At 41.3% G+C, this 24,702-nt stretch overlaps 2 protein-coding genes across 19 annotated transcripts in view; both read left to right on the forward strand.

The window, feature by feature from the left end:
* Window positions 1-8,722, forward strand: part of PPP1R42 (protein phosphatase 1 regulatory subunit 42) — a 52,233-nt gene extending 43,511 nt beyond the window's left edge. For 14 of the 15 annotated variants that reach the window (XR_015140783.1, XR_015140785.1, XR_015140784.1 and 11 more), the window contains one exon: window positions 8,253-8,722. Coding sequence is in view for 8 of the 15 variants with exons in the window: in XM_086336733.1 (XP_086192859.1) it covers window positions 8,253-8,343 (91 nt within the window). In the remaining 7 variants the exon portion in view is untranslated. The remainder of the gene's footprint in view (window positions 1-8,252) is intronic. The other variant, XM_086336740.1, reaches the window with a different exon arrangement.
* Window positions 8,723-9,755: 1,033 nt separating this feature from the next.
* The window catches only part of TCF24 (transcription factor 24), a 29,778-nt gene continuing 14,831 nt past the window's right edge, over window positions 9,756-24,702 (forward strand). Inside the window, exons 1-3 of one of the 4 annotated variants that reach the window (XM_086336750.1) lie at window positions 9,756-10,159; window positions 11,274-11,352; window positions 18,707-21,074. In XM_086336750.1, coding sequence (XP_086192876.1) covers window positions 9,888-10,159; window positions 11,274-11,352; window positions 18,707-18,820 — 465 coding nt within the window. In that variant the 5' untranslated portion in view covers window positions 9,756-9,887 and the 3' untranslated portion in view covers window positions 18,821-21,074. Of the gene's footprint in view, window positions 10,160-10,952; window positions 11,353-18,706; window positions 21,075-24,702 lie in introns of those variants that run through there. The other 3 variants (XM_086336749.1, XR_015140787.1, XR_015140786.1) reach the window with 3 other exon arrangements.

Genomic DNA, 24,702 nt, shown 5'->3' on the forward strand with positions numbered 1-24,702 from the left:
TCACACCATCGTGATTATCTGGGTCATGAAGATCTTTTTTATACAGTTCTTCTGTGTATTCTTGCCATCTCTTCTTAATATCTTCTGCTTCTGTTAGGTCCATACCATTTCTGTCTTTTATCAAGCCCATCTTCGCATGAAATGTTCCCTTGGTATCTCTAATTTTCTTGAAGAGATCTCTAGTCTTTCCCATTCTGTTGTTTTCCTCTATTTCTTTGCACTGATCGCCGAGGAAGGCTTTCTATCTCTCCTTGCTATTCTTTGGAACTCTGCATTCAGATGCTTATATCTTTCCTTTTCTCCTTTGCTTTTCACTTCTCTTCTTTTCTCAGCTATTTATAAGGCCTCCCCAGACAGCCATTTTGCTTTTCTGCATTTCTTTTCCATGGAGATGGTCTTGATCCCTGTCTCCTGTACAAGGTCACAAACCTCCATCCATAGTTCATCAGGCACTGTATCAGATCTAGTTCCTTAAATCTATTTCTCACTTCCATTGTATAATCATAATGGATTTGATTTAGGTCATACTGAATGGTCTAGTGGTTTTCCCTACTTTCTTCAATTTAAGTCTGACTTTGGCAATAAGGAGTTCATGGTCTGAGCCACAGTCAGCTCCTGGTCTTGTTTTTGCTGACTGTATAGAGCTTCTCCATTTTTGGCTGCAAAGAATATAATCAGTCTGATTTCAGTGTTGACCATCTGGTGATGTCCATGTGTAGAGTCTTCTCTTGTGTTGTTGGAAGAGGGTGTTTGCTATGACCAGTGCATTCTCTTTGCAAAAGTCTATTAGCCTTTGCCCTGCTTCACTCCGTATTCCAAGGCCAAATTTGCCTGTTACCCAGGTGTTTCTTGACTTCCTACTTTTGCATTCCAGTCCCCTATAATGAAAAGGACATCTTTTTTGGGTGTTAGTTCTAAAAGGTCTTGTAGGTCTTCATAGAACCGTTCAACTTCAGCTTCTTCAGCATTACTGGTTGGGGCATAGGCTTGGATCACCGTGATATTGAATGGTTTGCCTTGGAAATGAACAGAGATAATTCTGTTGTTTTTGAGATTACATCCAAGTACTGCATTTCGGACTCTTTTGTTGACCATGATGCTACTCCATTTCTTCTAAGGGATTCCTGCCCACAATAGTAGATATAATGGTCATCTGAGTTAAATTTACCCATTCCAGTCCATTTTAGTTCGCTGATTCCTAGAATGTCGACGTTTACTCTTGCCATCTCCTGTTTGACCACTTCCAATTTGCCTTGATTCATGGACCCAACATTCCAGGTTCCTATGCAATAGTGCTCTTTACAGCATCGGACCTTGCTTCTATCACCAGTCACATCCACAATGGGGTATTGTTTTTACTTTAGCTCCATCTCTTCATTCTTTCTGGAGTTATTTCTCCACTCATCTCCAGTAGCATATTGGGCACCTACCGACCTGGGGAGTTCCTCTTTCAGTATCCTATCATTTTGCCTTTTCATACTGTTCATGGGGTTCTCAAGCCAAGAATATTCAAGTGGTTTGCCATTCCCTTCTCCAGGGGACCATATTCTGTCAGACCTCTCCACCATGACCGTCCCGTCTTGGGTGGCCCCACACGGCATGGCTTAGTTTCATTTAGTTGGACAAGGCTGTGGTCCATGTGATCAGATTGACTAGTTTTCTGTGATTATGATTTCAGTGTGTCTGCCCTCATGTTAACAGTGGAGTGAAGCAAGCTCTGGCTTTGCTTTGTATTTGTTTTTTATTTTTAGTCCATCGTTGAAAGGTTTTTATAGTGCATAGAATGTATACTTGTTGTTGTTTAGTCATTAAGTTGTGTCCCACTCTTTGGGACCCTATGGACTCTAGTCTGCCAGGCTCCTCTGTCTATGGGATATCCCAGGCAAGAATACTGGAGTAGTTTGCCATTTCCTTCTCAAGGGGATCTTCCCAACCTAAGGATCGAACCCGTGTCTCCAGTATTGGCAGGCTGATTCTCTACCACTAAGCCACCAGGGAAGCCCCATATCATAGTAGTCACTATGTTATAATAAAGGGCAATAGCAAATTTCATTAAGAAAGTAATCAGAGCCAGTAGATGTACTTTGGAATGGATTTCCTTTTTCCAGAACTGCTTGATGAGGGTCACATGGGCTTGTCATGAGACACTCTCTGAAGGGTCCAATCAAGGGATGGTGACTCAGCATTCCTTAATGGAGCCCACCTGAAGAAGACCCATGAACAACAGTGCTGCTACCCCCATTCCCTGAAGAGTGGCTTAGGCTTGTTGAGAGAGGCCTAAGGGGGAGAGAGTCCTATAAGTCTGGAAAATGCTTCATCTGGGGACAGGAGATAGGATACGTAAGGAGTCCTAGTTTGGATCTTGCTTCCTCTCCATTCACACACACACAAAACAGAAGTCGTGTGTGAATTTGCCATACCTGATTATGTCCATTGCCATCAAAACCGTAGCAAGTTTGTTCATAGCACCCCAAGAGTTTCTTAAAGATTTACATAACTCAGCGTCAGTTCCACAACAGTGTTCTTGCATTTTGTTTCTTCGCCAAGCATTTTGAAAGGTCTTGCTAGTGTATCATCAAGGTGGAAAAGAAAACAATAAAAACAGACACAGCCTCAGAAAACAATATTGGTAAATCTGTACATTGTCACACATACTGTTAGATCAGTTGTGAGCTGTGGCACGTACTACATATTCTGCAGCCCCAAACAAAGCTCTGGTCACTAGGACTGCACTGACAAATCCTACTTCCTAACTAGGAATGCTAAACACAAGCTAAATGCATTTTCAACTACCAATACTAAGTACTGTTGAGATAGGCTACCCTAAAGAAACCACCAGCATAGAGGGGTTCCTGTGAGAAGAATATATTGTCCTGCTTTTGCCACTGTCAGTGAAACTGATTATGTTCAATCCTGATTCTTAAGTTTTATTTTGTGAAAAAGTATTACATAAACATTTTCATTTTTAATTTTCATTTATTTATGTTTGGCTGTGCTGGGTCTTCCGGAGAAGGCAACGGCACCCCACTCCAGTACTCTTGCCTGGAAAATCCCATGGATGGAGGAGCCTGGTAGGCTGTAGTCCATGGGGTCACGAAGAGTCGGACACGACTGAGCGACTTCATTTTCACTTTTCACTTTCTTGCATTGGAGAAGGAAATGGCAACCCACTCCAGCGTTCTTGCCTGGAGAATCCCAGGGATGGGGGAGCCTGGTGGGCTGCCGTCTATAGGGTCACACAGAGTCGGACACGACTGAAGCGACTTAGCAGGAGTGCTGTGTCTTCATCACTATGTGGACTTTTCTCTAGTTAAGGAGGATGGAGGCTACTCTCTAGTCGCAACATGCAGGCTTCTCACTGTGGTGGCTTCTCTTGCTGTGGAGCACAGGCTCTAGGGTGCACAAGCTTCAGTAGGTGTGGCTCCCAGTCTCTCCAGCACAGGCTCAATAGTTGTGGCACATGGGCTTAGTTGCTCCACGGCAGGTGGGATCCTCCAGGATCAGGAATCAAAGCCATGTCTCCTGCATTGGCAGGTGGATTCTTTGCCCCTGAGCCACCAGGGAAGCCCCAACATTTTCTTTTAAATATCTTTTATCTCCTCAGGGCACATTTTCACTGAGGGCATACCAAAACATTGATTTGGTTATCACAAATGATTTAAGTCTTATTAAATGGAAATATCACCAGTTAATATCACCTTCAATCAAAGGTGACCAAACCTATTATGGAATTTCATTAAGCTCTTGATAATAGACTATTAGGGTGTGCCTCTTGCTAACATTTTACTAATTTAGTGTAAGGCTACAAGACAGTCCATGGAGTCCCAAGAGTAGGATACGATTTAGCAATTATACCACCACCATGAGACAATGAGAATAAAGTTAGAAGGTTAGTAAAGTATTAAAATACACAGCTCTTAAGAACAGATTTTTAGTTTCTAAAAAGTTGATTAAACCAACTCCCTCCCTTAATTACTTGAAGGAGGGTTAATGAGCTGGTATCAGCAGGAGAGTCCCCTACAGTCTACATTTAAGATTCAAGGTGGGGAGCCTGATCAGAGGTGGAAAGGAGCTTTAGAGGCTTCTTCCAAAACTCTAGAAGTATAAGCCCCACACTCCTTTAAGGTTTACACACTGAGAGCTGTGCCTGTGTCCTGTGTAGAACACAGTGAAGCAACATCTGTCCAATGACAGGGGAATGTTTTCCACCTCCTTTATAAATGCATGCCGTCTGTGCTCATGTATATTTACACAAGCCTGCCTTCCCTACAGGGAGGAAAAAGTCAGACTCATTGACGTTGCTGCTGACCCCCAAACTGAACTTGATACTATCAATGTACACTTTAATTAAAGATTAGTTCAACACTATTTTTTTATTTAAAGGCTGATGCTGAACAAATGCCTTCACTGTTCAATTAAAAATAGTATGTGGTATGGAACAAAAAATGTGCAAATTATTGCCTCTTTTTCTGTTTGTCACAGTAAATACTTTCTGACAGATGTTTCCTCTCTTTTCAAGCTGGCTAGGAGGTATTTGAGCCTTAGTAATTTAAAAATAGGCATTAAATACATTTATACATTGTAAATAAGATCCACTGAGAATACAGTACCCACAGCACGGTACAATGAAAAGAGCAAACTGTTACTTGATTAACTATCTTTCAAGCCCAAGCAATGTCAATAGAGTCAATCCATCCCTTCTGTTAATGTAAAAATAATAACTTCCTAGCTGGGTTAGAATGCCCTTAGGTTCAGACACCTTTAAGGAATGTGAATCCCTGGGACCTATAATTCATAGGAAATGTTCACTGTATGTTATTTAACTATTTATAAAATACCTACTAACTTTAGTTAGAAATGAATGCTTTGGGTTTCTTTGAGTTAAAAAGTGATCTTTAAAAAGGGTAAATTTACCACTGTTAAGGCTATGCTATGTTTGAACAGTTGTAACAACAGATCTCCTATGTGCTTCAAGAAGAATTTTTTAAAACTTAGATAATACTTTTAGTCATGAAACTCTGGGATGATCTTATATAAACTCATTTGTAAAGCTCTAACTACGTTTAATTTTGCCGTATTAAATCCAACCTCAGTCTAACTAACTTTTATATGCAAAATAACTGTATACATCAATAATATAGGTATAATGCTAAGATTTTGGTTTGCAGTTCTCAAAGAACTCTTTTGAAATTAGGAGAACTCCCATCTCCCTAAAAAAAAAAAAAAAAAGAAAAAAGAAATTAATAGTAATGAGCAACAAAACTTTTTTTAGAATACTCTAAGCTAGCTTTTCGGAGAAGGCAATGGCACCCCACTCCAGCACTCTTGCCTGGAAAATCCCATGGACGGAGGAGCCTGGTGGGCTGTAGTCCATGGGGTCACTAAGAGTCAGACACGACTGAGCAACTTCCCTTTCACTTTTCACTTTCATGCATTGGAGAAGGAAATGGCAACCCACTCTGGTGTTCTTGCCTGGAGAATCCCAGGGACAGGGGAGCCTGGTAGGCTGCCGTCTATGGGGTTGCACCGAGTCGGACACGACTGAAGTGACTTAGCAGCAGCAGCAGCAACAAGCTAGCTTTTGTGATGTCTAGTCTCAACTCTGTCAATGGCTTACTCTATGAACAAGAATTATGTAAGTTACAAGAACTGTACTAGTTATTTTCCATTTTAAAATATCTATTCTGAAAGCTTAGTCTTCATTACCCCAACAAATTATAAAACACAGTAGGACCCTTTGAGATAAGAGTACTATTAGCCCCAACTTATACATAGGGAAAATGAGTGTTGGAGAAACCCAGTCAGAGGAGCCCAACGTCACAGGATTGCCAGGAGGCAGAACTGGGACATGAATCTAGGTCATTGACTCCAAAAATCAAGTTCTTAATTACACTGCCAGGGGGTCTCAAAAACATTACACTGCCAGGGGGTCTCAAAAACACCCTAAAGAAAAGGCAGATAAAATAAGTAAGGGAAGCATGTGAGAATGTGACTGAGGTAAACTGGAGAGCATGCTGTCCAACTAAAGGCAACCGTAGCTACTTGGCTCCAAAACACTACAGCCAGGCAGACAAGTTGAACTTGGGAAATCAGATTATCTGACAAGAAAGATATCTAGGTTGTGGCATCATCTGATTTTTAAAATGCTGTAAATATTGGATCAGTATTTTTTCTTTAAAAATGTCCATTACAGTAGGTAAAAAGAAAAAAAAAAATCAAGTAATGCTAACGAGGATATGGAGCCACCAGAACTGTCATGCACTACTGGTGGGGATGCAAAAAGAATAGTTCAGCCAATTTGGAAAAAAGTTTGACATATTCTTACAAAGTTAAACACACACTCAACACACTCAGCAGTCCCACTCCTAAGTATTTCCCCAGGTGAAATGAAAACATATACTCACACAAAAATCTGAACCCTAATGTTTTCCATGGCTTACGAAGAATCACCAAAAATTGAGAACAACCCAAAAGCCCCTCAGCAGGGAATGGATAAACAAACTGTGGTACACCCATACAATGGAATACTACTCAGCATTAAAAAGAAATGAACTAGCAATATATGAAATGACACAGACTTCAGAAGCACTATGCTGAATGAAAGACACCAGACTTAAAAGGCTACACAATGTATGATTTCATGACCTACTGGCAAAGGCAAAACTGCAGAGACAGAAAACATGAGTAGTTGCTGAGGACCTGGGGTTGACTACAAAGGGTCAATACAAGGGAATCTTGAGGGGGTGATGAAATGTTGCATATCTTTATTGTGGTAGTAGTTACATGACTGTAAATGTTTTATCAAAACTGTTGAACTATATACTCAAAGGACTGTTTAAGTCTGTAAATTATACCTTAATTAACAATAAAGGAAATAGTTGAAAGGTGAAAAAAGCACCAACTGTATACAGATAACAAAACAATATATTTTCTTCACTGGTATATGTGATCATTTTACATTATAAAGATAACAAACTATGTGACACATTTTTTAAAAAGATAAGTATGATTTTGAGACCTACATCACACTGGGACTTCCCTGATGGTCCCGTGGGTAAGACTCCAAACTCCCAATGCAGTCTTGGATCCCTGGCAAGGAACTAGATCTCACACACTACAACTTAAAGAGTCCGCATGCTGCAAATAAGGATTCTGCATGCCACATCTAAGACCTGATGCAGCCAAATAAATATCTTTTTAAAAGGCCTAATCACACTCAGTGAAATAAAATCTATAGCACTCTAAAACCAGATTAGGCAAGAATTTCAAAGAAAGATGTATAATGAAAATAGTATTTGGATTGTTAATAGGGATTCAAGTTAATGCTCTTTACTGAGATAAGAGATACAAAAAAAAATGTTTTGCAAATAATGAAGATCCCTACAAATAGTAAATAAAATAGTATGGTAAAAAACACAACTGTTAAGGTCAATCTGCCTGGCTTGAATCCTGTCTCTGCCACTTAGTAACTGTGTGACCTTGGACAACTTATTTCAACTCTCTTAGCTTTATTTTCTCAACTATAAGGTCCTCAAAGGGTTTTTGTAAAGACTAAATGAGAAAATAAAAGTGCTTTCTGTAAAACACTTAGCACTTAAAAAGATACCTGTTACTAATTTATATAATGTTGAAAATTTGAAGATGTTTATTCTCCATTTCAACTGTAATTGCAAATACTGGAGTCTTGCAGGAATTAGGACTAGAGTCATCAGAGCATTCAGAGGCTGCTTAGAGTGGCAGCAGACAAGACAAGGGGGTGGCCTGAGGTGGCGGGTCCTGTTACATCAGTCCTTTCGAACCTGTTGGGCAACTCAGCAGGCAACTGGCCAGTCGTCATTAGCAGTGAAGTGCCTGTACTGTGCCGCACATGCACATTCGTCCCAATTCCTAGAGTAGCAGAAGACTCTAGCAGTCTAGGCTAGGGGGAAGCTTGTGAGATGCCAGGGTGCAAAATATAAGGAGCCCTGAGCACCTAATTTGCCTACCCTAGTCCTGGCCCCTACCTTCACTCCAATGTTGTTATTTCCACACCTCTCTCAACTCACAGATTTCCCATAATCTTCCCTACCTCAGGGGCACAATCTTTGTTTCTGCTTTCTTTAAAGCCTGAGAAGATTCACAGTTTAGTAACTAATCATTAGCCTTCACTGTTGTTAATGTGTCCTAGATTATATACGTTTCCTACCTGTTTTGGATAACTTTGTTTTGAAATAATTTAAATGCTGTTTTTTTTTTTTCCTCTGTCAATACAGAACTCTCTCTTTGAAGACATCTGAAAGCTTGCTGACAAAAAATGATGTACGTGAACCTCACCTTCTTCATAATTTGCAAGTAAATTTGTAAAACAGTAAATTCAACCTCAGTGATCTGAAACGTTTCATTCTTTACCTTTACAGCACTAGGCAACATCATCATTTGTGGTTTGTAGCTTTACAGTCTCTCATTAAGAAAAACCTTTGCAATTCCTGTTTGATTTGCTTCTTTATAGAATCTGAAACAGTCCTTTACAATTGCTTTATTTCTCATTACATACAATTTTCTGGGAAGATAAAGATGTGCTTTCTCATTCATCAAAAGTAATCGTTTTCTGAACTCACAGTATTTTGGTGTGCTTCTTTATCTTAAAGTGTAAATCTGACTATATTTATCAAACGGGAATTGAGATGAAAACCTGAGGATTACTCTGAGTTACTAATAAAGTGTGTGGAACTTTATACTCAAATGAAGTAAGTGCCACCATTACTATGTACTAGGTTTGTTATTTAGACGCTAAGTCGTGTTTGACTCTTTTGCGACCCCAAGGACTGTAGCCCACCAGGCTCTTCTGGCCATGGGGATTCTCCAGGCAAATATACTAGAATGGGTTGCCATTTCCTCCAAGGTATCTTCCTGACCCAGGGATCAAACAGGTGGATTCTTTATCAGGAAAGCCCTGTACTTGTTGGCAGCTCCAATTTTTAAATATATGGTAAAGGATGAAATTATGTCACATGTAAAAGAACGGTTTCATTAAGGATACTTTAAATTCGATATTCTGTCTCGACCCTCAAAGAAGATTGACGCAAGAATTGTTTTCAACGATGCATTAATCACATTGCTGGGAAATATTGGGCGTCTGCTCAAACTTCACCTGTGAAGACACCAGGTCGGGGGCATCCAGGGCCCGGGCTTCCCCGGGCAGCGCCCCCTTTCCTCAAGGAGCCTGTACGGAGCCCCTCCCCACACGGCCGCCATCCCCGCTCCCCGGGAGCCACGAGGGTACAACACCTCGGGCGAGCTCCCCGCAGGGAAACTCCCAAATCCGTTCCAACTACGGAAACAAAGGGGGGCCCCGGGGTGGGGGATGGGACGATGGAGGCGCCGGCCTCGGGAAGAAGCAATTGCGACTAGGGGAACTAAAAGTACCACAGACCGTGGGCACGCTCGAACTCAGTGCAGTTTACCTCCGGGCGGCTCAATACACTGGTCGCGGAGTCCCGAGGCGGCGGGACTACGCTTCAAGCAGTCAAGACGGCAGGAGACGTTGACATTGTGGTGGAGCAAACTGTGAGCGCGTCGAGGAGGCACACGCCACACTTCCTCACCGAAAGTTAAGGCGCGTTCCACAGAACGGCCACCTTCGCGCCTCGGCCCGGCGCGGATCTGGAAGACGCCCGGGGCTCAGCCTGGGCCCGAGGCGGAAGGCTCACGGCGAGACAAGGTAACTCGCGATGCCGCGCTGGGGTCCTTAGAGCCCAGGCCGTGACTGCGGCCCCGCCGGCCGCCAACCCAGCGGGCGCTTGACGTACCACGCTCGGGGCCCGACCTGGGGGAGAACCTGAACGCGGGGGCGTGGTCAGGAAGACGCCCCGCCCCCTATGGCCCCGCCCCGCCGGACGGTTTGATTAATGAGTCTCCCGATGCAGAGAGGCTCCCGGAGCACGCAGCCCCACAGCACAGCACCACAGGTGCCAGAGGACGTCGGCGGGTCCTGCCGTGGTGATCCGGCGCCTAGCTTGGCCCACAAGCAGTCTTCGCCTCGCACGAGCCCGCATAAAAGGCGCACCCGATCCGCTGGACGAAGATGGAGTGACCGGCGCGGTCCAGGCCACGCAGACCCGGCTAGACGCTTCAATTCCCGAGCAGCGGAGCCGAACCCCGCACAGCCCCTACAGGAAAGGTGAGGACCCGAGTCCGACCCCTGCCTCGCAGTTCCCGGACGTGGACGGGTGGTGGGTGCCTTAGTCTGAGATGAGGTCACAGGTCCCTCTGGCAGAAACCACCCCGGGCTCCTGCCGTCGCCCCTGGGGACCCCGAGCCTCCGGAACGCATAATGCGAGGGCGGCCGGCGCGGGCACCGCGGGCCACGGCGTGCTCTACGAGTTGACCCGCTCCATCTTTCCCGCGGGATGGGCAGGCTAATAATCCAGACGCGCGAACAAGTTCTGAACCTGAAATCTTCCTTCTCCCAGTATCGTAGCCCTCTTGACTAAATTGTTGGTGGAAAGTAAGGCTGGTTGGGCTTTCCTGGTGGCTCAGACGGTAAAGAATACGCCTGCAATGCGGAGACTTGGGTTCGGTTCCTGAGTCAAGATTTCCCTGGAGAAGGAAATGGCAACCCACTCCAGTATTCTTGCTTGAAGAATCCCATGGACAGAGGAACCTGGTTGTCTACAGTCCACGGGGTCACAAAGAATCGGACACGACTGAGCGACTAAGCACAGCACACAAGGCTGGTTGGTACCGGGGCCCTCCTGAGCCTTCTAACCAGTCTAGGAATCCTCGGGCCCCGCCACTCTCCCCAGACCCCGGAAGGCAAAAGTGCCCCAATCAAAAGGTGCTCAACTCTGAGATGGCCCGGAGCCACATCGGATGCTGGGGCGGGGTGCGCAGGGGGAGCGAGAGGGCTGCGCTTCCATCCGGGCTAAGCTCGACCAGCGCCGCGGCCTCACCGCGCCTTCGGTCCTTTGCAGGGAAGCCGCTATGGACCGCGGCGGCCCCGCAGGCAGCCCCCTGATCTCCAGCAGCGAGCCCGCGCCCCCGGTAGTCGCAGTCCGAGACTTGAGCCCCGGACGGACCGGGCCGGGACCCTCGGGCCCAGGCGGCGGCGCGCGGTCGGGAGGCGGGCGGCCGGCGGCCGCGAACGCGGCGCGGGAGCGCAGCCGCGTGCAGACTCTGCGGCACGCCTTCCTGGAGCTGCAGCGCACGCTGCCGTCGGTGCCGCCGGACACAAAGCTGTCCAAGCTGGACGTGCTGCTGCTGGCCACCACCTATATTGCGCACCTCACCCGCAGCCTGCAGGACGACGCCGAGGCGCCGGCGGACCCAGGACTGGGCGCCCTTCGCGGGGATGGTTACCTACACCCGGTCAAGGTAGGCGGGCAAGGCACTGAGGAGCCGGGCCCGGGAGCAAGGCACCATGACCTGCCGAGTCTGACACTGCTTGGGCAGATACCAGCGAGCTCTCACCGCTCCTTCCGGGTGAGACAGGGGACAGACCCGGAGAGCGATCTTCGCCTGCCAAGTCACCGGCAGGGAGGTCCCCACTGCACTAGGTTACTCCTTAACGGTTTGCAGGTAGTGGCTTAAACCTGGGGTGGCTTGGGTAGGGGGAGTCTCATGCCCCCTATAGGATGATGGAATCTACAGGATACCTTTCCTAGATGAGACGTTTTTCGGGGGTGCCTGGTGGGGTGCTTGGTTGCACATCCTGATAATTTTTAGTAATCAGAGCCTTTGAGGGTTTTAAATTTACATAATTATGTTTCCCCTTGTGATTTTTGTCAATTTTTTTAAAGTTTCACGAATTAAATAGGGTGATGGAATTATCTGTTGCTAACTCACCCTAGGAAACCAATGTTGAAATTTTTTTGTAAAATGAGACCGTTCTGCATCCCCATATGGTAAATTTTCAGTACATTTTAATGTTAACTATCATAGACTAGGAACTACCAAGAATGTTAGAAAAATTACAATGAGTTTATGTAATTTTCATAATAAATTGGCATGTATTTGTGTTCGGATTAAATACTATATTCAAATTCTTTAATGTACAAAATTAGCCAAGAGAGTTCCTCTTGTATAATATTTTTTACATTACATGTAGGTAGCAATGTACAAAATTGGTCAGGGTTTTGTTTAATACAGTTTTTATGATTATGATTTATTACCTATATTGCAATATTTAGACTCTCATCATCCTTTTCTCCTAGATCTAATTGTTTTTTAAATATTACATCGATCAGGCTTTCTGTTCAAAATGAATCTCCTTCCCTATATTTTCTAAAACTAAATATTCAAAATTTTTATTCTACTATTCACATTTTCACACACACAAATATAAAATTAAGACTTTGCCTTAAGTATATCAATGTTCAGTAAATTATTGAATAATCATTATTGAAATGAAGGTAAAATACATCCTCTAATATTAATTGAACTTAAAATTCTGTGGTAAGCTTTAACAAAATGTACTTTGCAAATGCAATCAACATGATGATATTCAAACTAGTTCAAATATTAAGTGTAAATATTTGAAGTATTATTTATTCATAATTATGATAGGCTATTCCATTCCATTCATGTGTTATATAACCTCAGCTGGAAATTTATTCATTACTAATTGAGGGGTTTTGTATATAACCATTAGTGTTATTAATCTATCAATATTAGATTAATATTAGGTACGTCAGATTGCTATTCAAATGTATCATTTATATTAGATTTCTTTTGACTTGACATTATACTCTAACAAATTTATTTCAACATTAAGTAGGCTTAATAAAAAAGGCATCTGTTAAATGCCTCTTTGTGGGAGAGAGAAATCATATGAGAAATCCCGTTGTTTTTCACTTTTGTTTCTTGCAGTGCTTTTTTGAATGAGTAACGTTAAAACCATAATTTTCATGAATGCTAAAACCATAAATTTCATGTAACAATAAGCTTAACAAGAGTTTCTTTTTGCCCTAATTCCCATACCAAATGTTTTTGTAGTCTTATAACTCTTTAAAGAAAAATTATATCTCATTTGTCCTCTGAATCAATTGTTTTGATTTTAAAAGACAATTATAGGGATAATGAAAGATGGCCAAAGATTACCTCTTAAAATGAAATTGAGGGACTTCCCTGGTAGTCCAGTGGCTAAGCCTCTGTACTCTGAATGCATGGATGCCAGGATTCTATTCCTGGTTAGGGAACTAGACCCACAGCCATAGCTAAAGATCCTGCATGCTGGCAAGGAAGATCAGAGATCCCAGATGCCACAACTAAGACCTGGGCATATAAACAAATAAAAATAAATATTAAAAAATGAAATTGATGGTGGTTGAACAAATGACTAGCCTATTTTAAAATTATTTACTGGGTTTCTGCTATGTGCAAAGCACTGTTAAGAGAGTGAATACAATTAAGGGTAAGACTCAGTCCTTGCCCTAAATGAACATAGAATGGAGAAAAAGACATAAATACAATAACAGTATTATAAGACACAGGCTTCCCCAGTGCTGCTGCTGCTGCTGCTAAGTCGCTTCAGTCATGTCCGACTCTGTGTGACCCCATAGACGGCAGCCCACCAGACTCCCCTGTCCTTGGGATTCTCCAGGCAAGAACACTAACACTGGAGTGGGTTGCCGTTTCCTTCTCCAATACATGAAAGTGAAAAGTGAAAGTGAAGTCGCTCAGTTGTGTCTGACTCTTAGTGACCCCATGGACTGCAGCCCACCAGGCTCCTCCGTCCATGGGACTTTCCAGGCAAGAGTACTGGACTGGGTTGCCATTGCCTTCTCCGCTTCCCCAGTGGCTAAGCGGTAAGAATCTGCCTGCCAATGCAGGAGATGTGCGGGTTCATTCCCCGCATTGGGAAGATCCCCTTGCGGAGGAAATGGCAACCCACTCCAGTATTCTTGCCTGGAGAATCCCATGGACAGAGAAGCCTGACGGGCTATAGTCCATGGAGACGCAGAAGAGTCAGACTGGACTTAGCGACTGAACAACAACAATTTTAAGAGAGAATGCTGTACATGCCATAAGAGACTATAACCTTGTGCTGTGGCGATGCAGAGGAAAGAGATTCTGTGTACATAACTGAAACTGTTTGTGACACTTTATTTTACAGATACTACCAAAATACTTAAATATTAAGTCTGTTGATTAATCTAATGCCAAAGACATATTCTAATTATTTGTACTTTTTAATCTACAAAAGGTACTATAACCTTTAGTTAAAGAGTGTTCCAAAATGACTATTTTTCTTACAACATAGTATTACTGGGCCTTACTTTGATGATCAAAGATCCATTAACAAATATTTCAAGGCCATAATTTTGAATCATCAAAATAATCATCTTATCATCAGTATTGGAGATTTGGCATTGTTAGCATTGTTGGGAATTTACAGTAAGAGTACCTCAAGAGACTTGCCCATTGGTCCCGTGGTTAAGATTCTGTGCCTTCCAATGCAGGGGGCCAGGGTTACATCCCTGGTCAGGGAACCAGATCCTGAATACCGTAAGAACCTACATGCTGAAGCTAAGACCCGGCACAGCCAAATAAATTCTAAAAAAAGAAGCTCTCCTGAGAATCTTAAAAAAAAAAAAAAAAGAATACCTCAAATGCAACTGGAAGGTTTAAGAGACTGGGATCCCAGAGGATAGGCTAAAACAACACTTTATATGCATTTGGGATGTGAACAGTTCTGATCAGCACCAGCATCCGAAAGAGCAGAACTCCAAGAGAACAGGGCTGTATTTCAGTTACTTACATTGTAAGAAAAGCACTGTTGGCTTTATTAATTGCATTAGCCCTGGAGAATCATTGTTGATAACACAGATAAACAGTAATTTTTAAAAATAAATTTTATTACTTTGTTTTGTTATTTTGGAATCATTTAACTCCAAAAATCAAGAATATATATTTTTAAAGTCTTTTATTTCCGGTTTAGTTCTGGTTAATTGTATGAGTGCATTAGATTGTTCTAAGCTAATGAAACTACATAATTTTAAATATGCCTTCTTAGGTAAAGTAGAAAGTCAAGATTGTGTTAATCTACACAATGCTAAAACAGACCATTGAGAAGTGAAATGTAAATCAGTCACCTGTTTTTTTTGGCGTGATGCTGCCGTGCAACCTAACCAATATTTTATTTATATGTTTATTTCTAACTCCTAAAACTATTTGTGTGTCTACTTAAATTCATTAAAAAAAATTTTTAGTAGCCTTTTTGAAAATCCAGGGACACAAAGTTATTAAAAAGGAAACTTTACGAAGTTCATGAAATATCAGGCAAAACTCCACATAAACATTTTTAGGTTTTTTTCATAAATTACATATAAATTACTTATGTAGTGTGTGCACTCAGTCACTCAGTGGTGTCTGACTCTTGGCAGCCCCACTGACTGTAGCTCGCCAGGCTCCTCTGTCCATGAAATTTTCCAGGCAAGAATACTCAAGTGGGGTGCCATTTCCTGCTCTAGGGGATCTTCCCTACCCAGGGATCAAACCCTCATGTCTTGCATTGGCAAGACAGTTCTTTACCCAGATACTTTACCTCTGGGCCACCTGGGAAGGCCACTTACCTACTAGCAAGGCTGTAGAGCAGATCCCTTCATTGGTCTCCACTCTTGGTTGCATGCTTTAGAGTGATTCTCAATACAGTGAAACCCAGGTAACACATAGAATTAACAGGGAGCATTCAGTAATACTTTTATTTTATTTATTTTTTAATGTGTTTTAATTCACATTCTCAAATTATTATTATCTACATTCTCAAGTGTAGAATTCTCAAATTACATTTGAGGTTTGAGCATGAGATTTTTATACTCATGAAAATGTGGCAGTAGTGTAAAAGATTGAAAAGTGCAGATTTAGGGACTTCCCTGGTGGTCCAGTGGCCAAGACTGCATGCTCCCAGTGCAAGGGGCCAGGGATTGATCCCTGGTCAAGGAACCAGATCCCCACATATGGCAACTAAGAGTTCACCTTCCACAACTAAAAGACCCTGTATGCTGCAAGTAAAGATCTTGCATGCCTCAACAAAGTTCGAGGATCCCACATGCTGCAACTAACATCTGACACATCCAAATTAATTAATTAAGTCTTTTAAAAATAAAAGCACTTGTTTATGATATGCCTGAAAATCTGCACTTCAAATTGATGATCTATGCCCTATACTACTTGCTGGACGTGGTGATCAGCTCAGACTGTGATAACAAAATACCACAGACGGGTAGATGAAACAACAGAAATTTATTTTCTCACAGTTGGAAGCTGGAAAATTCAAGATCATGGTGTTGGCCAACTCACTTCCTAGCGAGAACTCTCTTCTGTCTTGCATTTGGCCAACTTCACTCTTTCTCAAAGAAGGGGAGCTCTACCTCTTCTTAAAAGGCCACTAATCCTATCATGAGGGACCCACCCTCATGACCTCATCTAACCATAATTACCTCTCCAAATTATCATCACACTGGGGGTTAGAGCATTAACAAGTAAGTTTTGGGGGAACACAAATGTTCACTCCATAATACCATGACACTGGATTCTTCAGTATAATGCAGGCCTTAACTCTGGTCTAACAATGCCAAATTCAGACATATCAAAAAATCCCAGGCAAATTTCTAAAACGCTTCACATTCCCAACTGGTCAAGGGAATCCCAGGAATAGGACCAATATGATACATCCAGAGCATACACGAATGCACTTCTATGATTTAAAACAAAACCTGAAATGGATTTGCAAAAATAAATAATAGTCAGTCTTATTACTGTATTGAATATAAAATACAAGTTTGTTTATAGGAAGATTATATAGGAGTGGAACATTTTAAATTCCAAGTAACACAGATGTTGTATTTAATCTGTGTTGAAGTTCTGCTAGATTCTGAGCAGAATAATCTGACTTTAGGACTCTGAAATGATCTAAACCACATTGGAGCAAGTTCAGTTATCACATCTGGAGGCATAAAACTCACATGCTTACTTATTATTCCTTATGCTACATTTTACATCTGGAATCCCAGTTGAGGTGACAGTCCCTGTATTTGGAAGGCTTATAAGGCAGGCTTATATTATTCCAGATAAGAATTGGCTCTACCTGATACTTTTATGAAGAGGTCCAGTCTGATTTAATTGTTCTGGAGTGTGATTTGGCCATTAGTTTTTGTTTTTTTTTAAAGCTCCCATGTGATCCTAATGTGCAACTTGTGTTGAAAAGCCAGAGCTCTTATGAACTTTTAAAAAATTTATTTATTTATTCATTTATTTACTGGATGTATTGGGTCTTCATTGCTGTGCACGGGCTTTCTCTGGTTGTGGCAGATGGGGATTACTCTCCGGTCGGGCTTCTCATTGCAGTGGTTCCTCTTGTGGAACACGGGCTCTCAAGCATGGGCTCAGTTGCCCTACAGCATGTGGAATCTTCCTGGACCAGGGAACCTATGTTCCCTGCATTAGCAGGCAGATTCTTAACCACTGTACCACCAGGGAAGTCCTCTTATGGACTTTGAATTGTTAATAACAGTACCTCTGTTTGAGCACCATGGATTATCTTCCAGGCATTTAAGAACATTTCAAGGACCACCCTTTCCACTGGTGGTCCAGTGGCTAAGACTCTGTGCTCCCAGTGCAGGAGGCCCAGGTTTGACCCTTGGTCAGGGAACTAGATCCCACATATCACAACTAAAGATTCTGCATGCCACAACTCCTGTATGCTGCAATAAAAATTGAAGATCCTGTGTGCCACAACTGAAGCCTGGCAGAGCCAAATAAATATATTAATTTTAATTTTAAGTTTTTTTTTTTTAAAAGAACATTTCATGGTGCTGTGTAACCAGCAGTCTGCCCATGTACATTCACTGGTGAAAGTAGCCTGCTGCTCACAGCAGTGTTTACTCTCTGGAGAGTGTGGGACCCCACTGCCGACCTCAGAGAATTGCACTTTAGTCTAAAGACTTATCTTTGTATTTAAAAAAAAAAAACCACAGTATTTCTCTGATTAGTATTCCAAAGACCTTAAACCAAAATTATATGACCCTCCCCTCTAAGAAAAAAAAGTCCATCCTGAAAGTATTACCTGTGTAGTATATTTTTTCATCATCCTGTTTGGAAATTAATTATATTATTTGAGAGGCTGGCCATTTTAAAGGTGAATTTAGAAAAGTCACAATCAGAATAGAAATGTGATAATGACTGAAGGTTAGAGCGTGTGATGCCAGTACAAGCAGACATTTAATCTAGGTGTTGTAGCTGTGTAACCCCGAACATTCTAATATTTGCAACTTCCGGATATTGCTTTTAGCAGAATAAAATGTTTAGGTAGGTGAATTAGTCACTTTTCATTGTAATCCTTTGACAAATGTAGATGCATAATACCACATATAACTTTTTAAAACATTTTTAAAGCCAGGGATTTTGTTTAAGGTTGAGTTTACAGTTAAAACATTGTAGATAGATAAATTTTCCTACATCTAAATATATTTATTCTTCATAATTTTTTGCAGTTCTGGTCCACATGCACGCATATTATTTCATACAGTTATAATCAGAGTCTGGGTATATTTTAAATTTTGCTGTTAGCATTAATAAACATTTTTTTGTCATCACTTAAACTTTGTAATCACTGTTGTTACTAGCTACATAGTATTGCATTTGCATTGAAGCATTAGGAATTTTTAATATTATAATTGCACACTGTAGATACTAACTTTTGGATTATTGTTTAAATATTCTTTTTCAGAAATGGCCCATGCGATCAAGATTGTACATTGGTGCTACTGGTCAGTTTCTGAAGCATCCTGTCTCTGGAGAAAAAACAAATCATGACAATATTCCAACAGACTCTCAGCCTTAGGCTCTCCCCTGATGGGAGCTGGTAGAAAGTGATGTTGTTGTTTTTAACTGATATGAAATAACTATATTTATTACATCAGACATAACAAGCATTATTTCTGAAAGTTTTCACGTGAATCCATAGTTGGATATTCTAATTTATCTAATCTAAGTAAATGTGGAATGAAATCCTCAGTCAAGTGTAAAAATACACAGCTTGTCCATTCAGTATGAGAGAGTCACTACTATAAATTGCAGAAGAAACTAATGGGAAAAAAAAAAACCCACACAACAACAAAGAATTGTGTATATAGCCAAAAATACATATGTTTTCTATAGTGTATCTATCACAAGCTCATCTGTACAATCTTCCTGGTTTAAAAAAATTAAAACTGGGTTTGTAAAACACCAGTATTTCATTTTTGAGAAAACCGGCCTGTGCTTAAAATTGGTCTAAGAAGCCATTCCAGCTGGAAGGTGCTAGATCATTTACTCAGTTTTAGCTGAATATATGTGAGGACTATTGAACTATATGGCGACACAGTAACTTCTATAACTGTTTTTCCCTCTTAGAAAACTTGTTTGGAATATTAGAAATGGTTTGCTTCCTAGGACAAGTCTTGGCCGCCTTCCTAGAGGATTATTAAATATCTTACTGTGTTTCCAAATTATGGAAGGCACTGGGCCTCCCTGCAACCCTGTGCGAACAGCAGATGGTTGTCACTGGGCAGCAGGGTTTGCCACCCTCCCTGCCCCCCAGTCACACCATATTCACCCTACTCTCTGGTCCTGCACTAGGTAAGCAGGTTTAGCTGTAGCCCCTAGAGACAGTGGCATGTTCAGGCCTGTCGGGGGCCTCCAGTGAACCCCTTGACTTCACAGTCACAACCTTGGCCAGGTTCCTTCTCCCCTTGTCAGCTGCTGTTCATAGTGAACCTACCTGACCCTTATGAAACAGGAGAAGTCCTTTCTGACTTGGGACTTCTGGGGCTGATCTGTACCTTGAAGAGGTCTAAGGACACAGAGTGACCATCCTGAGATACAGGATGCTCCAATTTGGACCCACAAGCAGGAAAAGCCCTCTGCTCTGGGTCTCTCCCACTGTCCCGCACATGAAGTACCCAGGGAGCAGCTCTTTTGCCTGACTGAACCAGTGGTTTCAGTTCTGGCAGGAACTTGATGGTCCTAGCTGAGAAGTGGGGATATTTATCAGGGAACACATCAAATCTCAAAACAACAGAGTGTAGTAGAGACACTTGTTTAAATTATTAGTCTCTTTTGTCATCTTTGCTGATTTAGATTCCCTTTTATCTCCCTTTCTTATTTTTCTCCTCACTCTTTACTATTTCACTGTCCAGGTGTGTGAAGGTCATTCATTTCTTGATAACCTGCAGTTTTAAAGTTGTGGGTTTGTCCAAGATTATAAAATAGAAATGTGTATGAATGGCTTTGGTTGAATTAAGATAGCAGCTGAACCACCATTTCATTTCCTCCTCCATTTAACTCTAGCTTTTGGCAGTGAAATGAAATAAAAGACTATTTGAAGGCAAAGTTGATTTGAGGATGATCATGTCTTGGCTCATGTCTGATAGTTTGTAACTTTTATTTTAATGTGAATATACTCATTGTAATGTGACCAAAGCATGTCTTTAAAAAGAAAAGGCATATAATAAAAAATGTCTGCATATTAATATGTAGCAAAAATGTTTGTATATTTAAATATTTGTGAGTATACTTACCCATTCATATGCCATTGAAAGGAATACAAAATAAAATGAGATGGATTCAGCCATTCATTATTATAAATTATTAGAATAAAAAAGTGCTAAAAATAATCTTTTAAGGAATGAAATCAGAACTTCTTTAAAGTTACCTGGAACTGAACTGAAAACACTAAATGTGATAGCAAGAATTTCAGGGGGAAAATGCCGTTTTTAAAGCGTTTAGTTGGGGAATAATTACAATTGTTGTTGAATTATCAGACTTTTCTAAATCCTCCTTCTAAATTATTAGTCACTGTCTTAACAGTATTACTTTTTATTTCTTCTTGTCCAGTTACAAATGTTTTAATGCCAAAGAACTATAGTTCTCTCATAAGCTTTATAACATTTTATTAAATTCCTAAATATGGTAACAGCGTTTGGTAGGTTGGAAAACTTGAGGTGAAATTGCATATTTTCACTCAAAGTTTAAAAGAAGCATGCTGTTTAATTAATGGTGCATGGTCAAGATAAAGGATATTACTAAAATAAAATAAAGTACCAATTTGAAAATTAGTTTAGTCTGTTATATCTATCTCTGAAGTTATTTAACAAATACCTATTGCAACACTTGAAAATCTTTCTAGAAGATAGACACCTACTTGGTATTAGCTTCTTCACCATGCTATCTTTAGTGGAGTATGTAATATGGAGGGGAAGAGGGTATACTGGATCACCATATTATCCCATAATATGCAAGGGAAATCCTCCTTTAAGTGTCTTCAGTTCACTCACCTCTCTCAGTAATAGTCATATATTTACGATTCCTCGGTAGTGGTAATTTGGGTGGATGAGGAAATACCTTTTCAGAAGCATAACCAGTTCTAATAGACCTTTAAAATATTTGTTGCTTCTTTTTCTGATTATAAAAATGCTTACAGTGCAGTTTGTGTGTCAATTATACATCAGTAAAGCTACATTAAAAAGTATAAACATACCTGTTTTAAAAAATAATAATGAAAAGGAATGAAGTGGAAAAGTAAAAGTCTCACAGTGGAAATGGTTGTTTAGAACAGAGTGAAGGTGAAAGTATCTGTTTCACACATTATTTGGTGATAGAAAATACTGGTTTTAGGGACTTCGTTGGTGGTCCAGTGTCCAGGACTCCATGCTCCCAAAGCAGAGGACCTGGGTTTGACCCCTGGTTGGGGGAACTAGATCCCACATGCCATAACTAAGATACAGTGTAGTCAAGTAAATAAATAAAAATAAATATTTTAAAAAACTTTTTATATTTTGATAAGGCTTTTTTGATCCAACTACTTCAATCTGCAGTTATTGATAATCCTAAACAGTAATTTTCTTATCTACTCATGGAGAATTTATTTAAAGTAAGAAAAAGCTATAAGAAAAGTAAATAAATGCTAGTTGTCCTCACTGAAATGCACAGTATTTTAGTTGAAATTGCTTTTTAGGTTAAATTATTCAATAATTTTTCCTTTTTCCAAAGGGTCTCATTTTATATTCATGAAGGCAGCTAGCCAGTTATTATCAGAAAGAAAGCTTTCAAGCTCTAATAAGATCTCTTTTTTTGGTTTAGGTTTTTGTGTTTGTTTGGGGGGAGGGGGGTGGGTTATAGAATAATTCTATATATATTTTCCAGCAGTATTTAATCTTTTTATTTAGTCTTCAGTGTGTCAATAGTGCCATTCTGAGGAAATAATCCAATCCAGACCAAACATCTCCACCATGGCCGACATAATTCCGTTAGAAATCAACACATGAATTGTATTTGGCATCTTTTAAGACACTTTGCATGCTGGCTGTATATAAAACTGTATTCTTAGCTGGCAGGGAGAAGAAATGATAAGTCAAACAGATTGCTTCTGATCCAGATTCATATATTAGATACCTTGAGAGGGCAGTTTAACCTAAATGCTCTTTCCTAGCTCTGTATGCTGCTGCTGCTGCTTCTAAGTCACTTCAGTCGTGTTCGACTCTGTGCGACCCCATAGACGGCAGCCCACCAGGCTCCCCCATCCCTGGGATTCTCCAGGCAAGAACACTGGAGTGGGTTGCCATTTCTTTCTCCAATGCATGAAAGTGGAAAGTGAAAAATGAAAGTGAAGTCGCTCAGTCGTGTCCGACTCTTAGCGACCCCATGGACTGCAGCCCACCAGGCTCCTCCGTCCATGGGATTTTCTAGGCAAGAGTACTGGAGTGGGTTGCCATTGCCTTCTCCAAAGGGAGTACTACAAAATTGTATATCTCAAAAAACTACTTTTATTTTGCTGCACACTGGTAGCTGGTGTCTTATATGTGGTTATTTTATTGAAAAAAATAAATGCCCCTTAAATCCTGTAGATTTGCTTTCTATAAACTTTGAGTACAGCACAGATGGTACTGCAGCACAGTTGGGAATGAGGGACATTAAATATTCTTGCCCAACTACATAAGCCCGGGAAAGGCTTCCCTTCCTATGTTTACACAAGCCTTAGTTTCAACTCATAAGAGAAACCAGTTCAGTGAAATATACCTCAATCAGTCAGACTTTCATTATAAATTATACCACAGCACAGAGCTGTCAGAAGCTTTTAAATTATAAACTGAAGAATAGTCTTAACTATTAGGCTTAAAGATTATGTCAATAGTCATTTCCTGTACACATGAATGTTACTGAAGAAATGCATGCATTCCTGCCCTCTCAGGACCAAGAAGTATGTCCATGGGGAGGTCTGGGGATGAACTTAAATCACTTGTCTCTGTTTTTATGGCCATTAAAAACTGGGGGCCTTTTAAAACAATGTGAGGTCTAAATAAGAACTGATTTTAGATGTTCTTATTTTCAAATAAGTTCTGAAGTCACTTAATTTACAACCTTTAAATGTGTGCTATTATAAGGCACCTAAATGCTTTACATACTTATCTATGTAAGCATGTCTTGCATGTCAAAATTTTTAAATTAAGTTTATATTTTTCAAAGGCCCATACAAAACTGTCCTTACTGTGTGTAGCACACCTGTACCTCTTGCTGACAGTAAGCCCCTAGACCAGAGCCCTCTTGAAACTGCAATAATAGCACTTGCAATAATAATAATTTCACTTGCAATAATAGCAAGTGAAAAAAGTGGGGTTCAACAGCAGAGATGTGCTACAGTCCATGAAGTCACAAAGACTCGGACACAATTTTGCAACTGAATAACAACAGCAATGGCAGAGACAGGAGAGTCGAGAGGAGAGAGAGGTGAGAAGCAGGAAGCTATTTCCAGATCCTCCTCTCAGAAGGAGGAGGCCTGGTCCACCCATGTTCAGTCAGGACAGGTGTGATGTTCTGGGACACACAGGAGAGACTGCCTTGAAATGAACCTGACTTCCAGCTAAGATCAATCCATCACTGCAATAAGCACCAGGCTTAGTGTTTGCCCTCAACAAACTGCCCCTTGCCTTTTCTCCTCTTGCCCTCAGTGCACAGTTGATGTGAAATAATTCCCTGGTAGCTCAGCTGGTAAAGAATCTGCCTGCAATGCAGGAGAGCCCGGTTCAATTCGTGGGTTGGGAAAATCCCGTGAAGAAGGGATAGGCTACTCACTCCAGTACTCTTGAGCTTCCCTGGTGGCTCAGACAGTAAAGAATCTGCCTCTAATGCAAGAGACCTGGGTTCAGTCCCTGAGTTGGGAAGATCCCCTGGAGGAGGGCATGGCAATCCACTCCAGTGTTCTTGCCTGGAGAATCCCAAGGACAGAGGTGCCTGGCCAGCTACAGTCCATGGGATCACAAACAGTCCGACATGACTGAGTGACTAATCACAGCACAGCAATAGCTAAGAAAGTACACGCAGGCAGCTCAAAGCAAGTCAGGATTGTCGTTTCTGGCTGGTTAGATGTTAGAAAAAGGGTTAAAGATGATAAGGTGAAGCATAACACAAAAACCCAAGAAGCTGGGCTTCCCTAGTGGTCCAGTGCAGGAGACGTGGGCTCAGTCCCGGATCTGGGAAGATCCTACATCCTGTGGAGCAACTAAGCCCGCGTGCCACAGCTACTGAAGCCCAAGTGCTGTAGAGCCTGTGACCCACAGAGAAACCACTGCAGTGAGAAGCCCTCGAACCACAACTAGAGCGTAACTCCCGCTTTCTGCAACTAGAGAAAGCCAAAGTGCAGCAACAGAGACGCAGCACAGCCAAAAATAAATTTTTAAATAAATGAAT

The sequence above is a fragment of the Bos grunniens genome, chromosome 14 (genome assembly GCF_055505025.1).
Source record: "Bos grunniens cultivar Pamir isolate PY7600 chromosome 14, Bosgru_T2T1.0, whole genome shotgun sequence".
Classification (NCBI taxonomy): domain Eukaryota; kingdom Metazoa; phylum Chordata; class Mammalia; order Artiodactyla; family Bovidae; genus Bos; species Bos grunniens.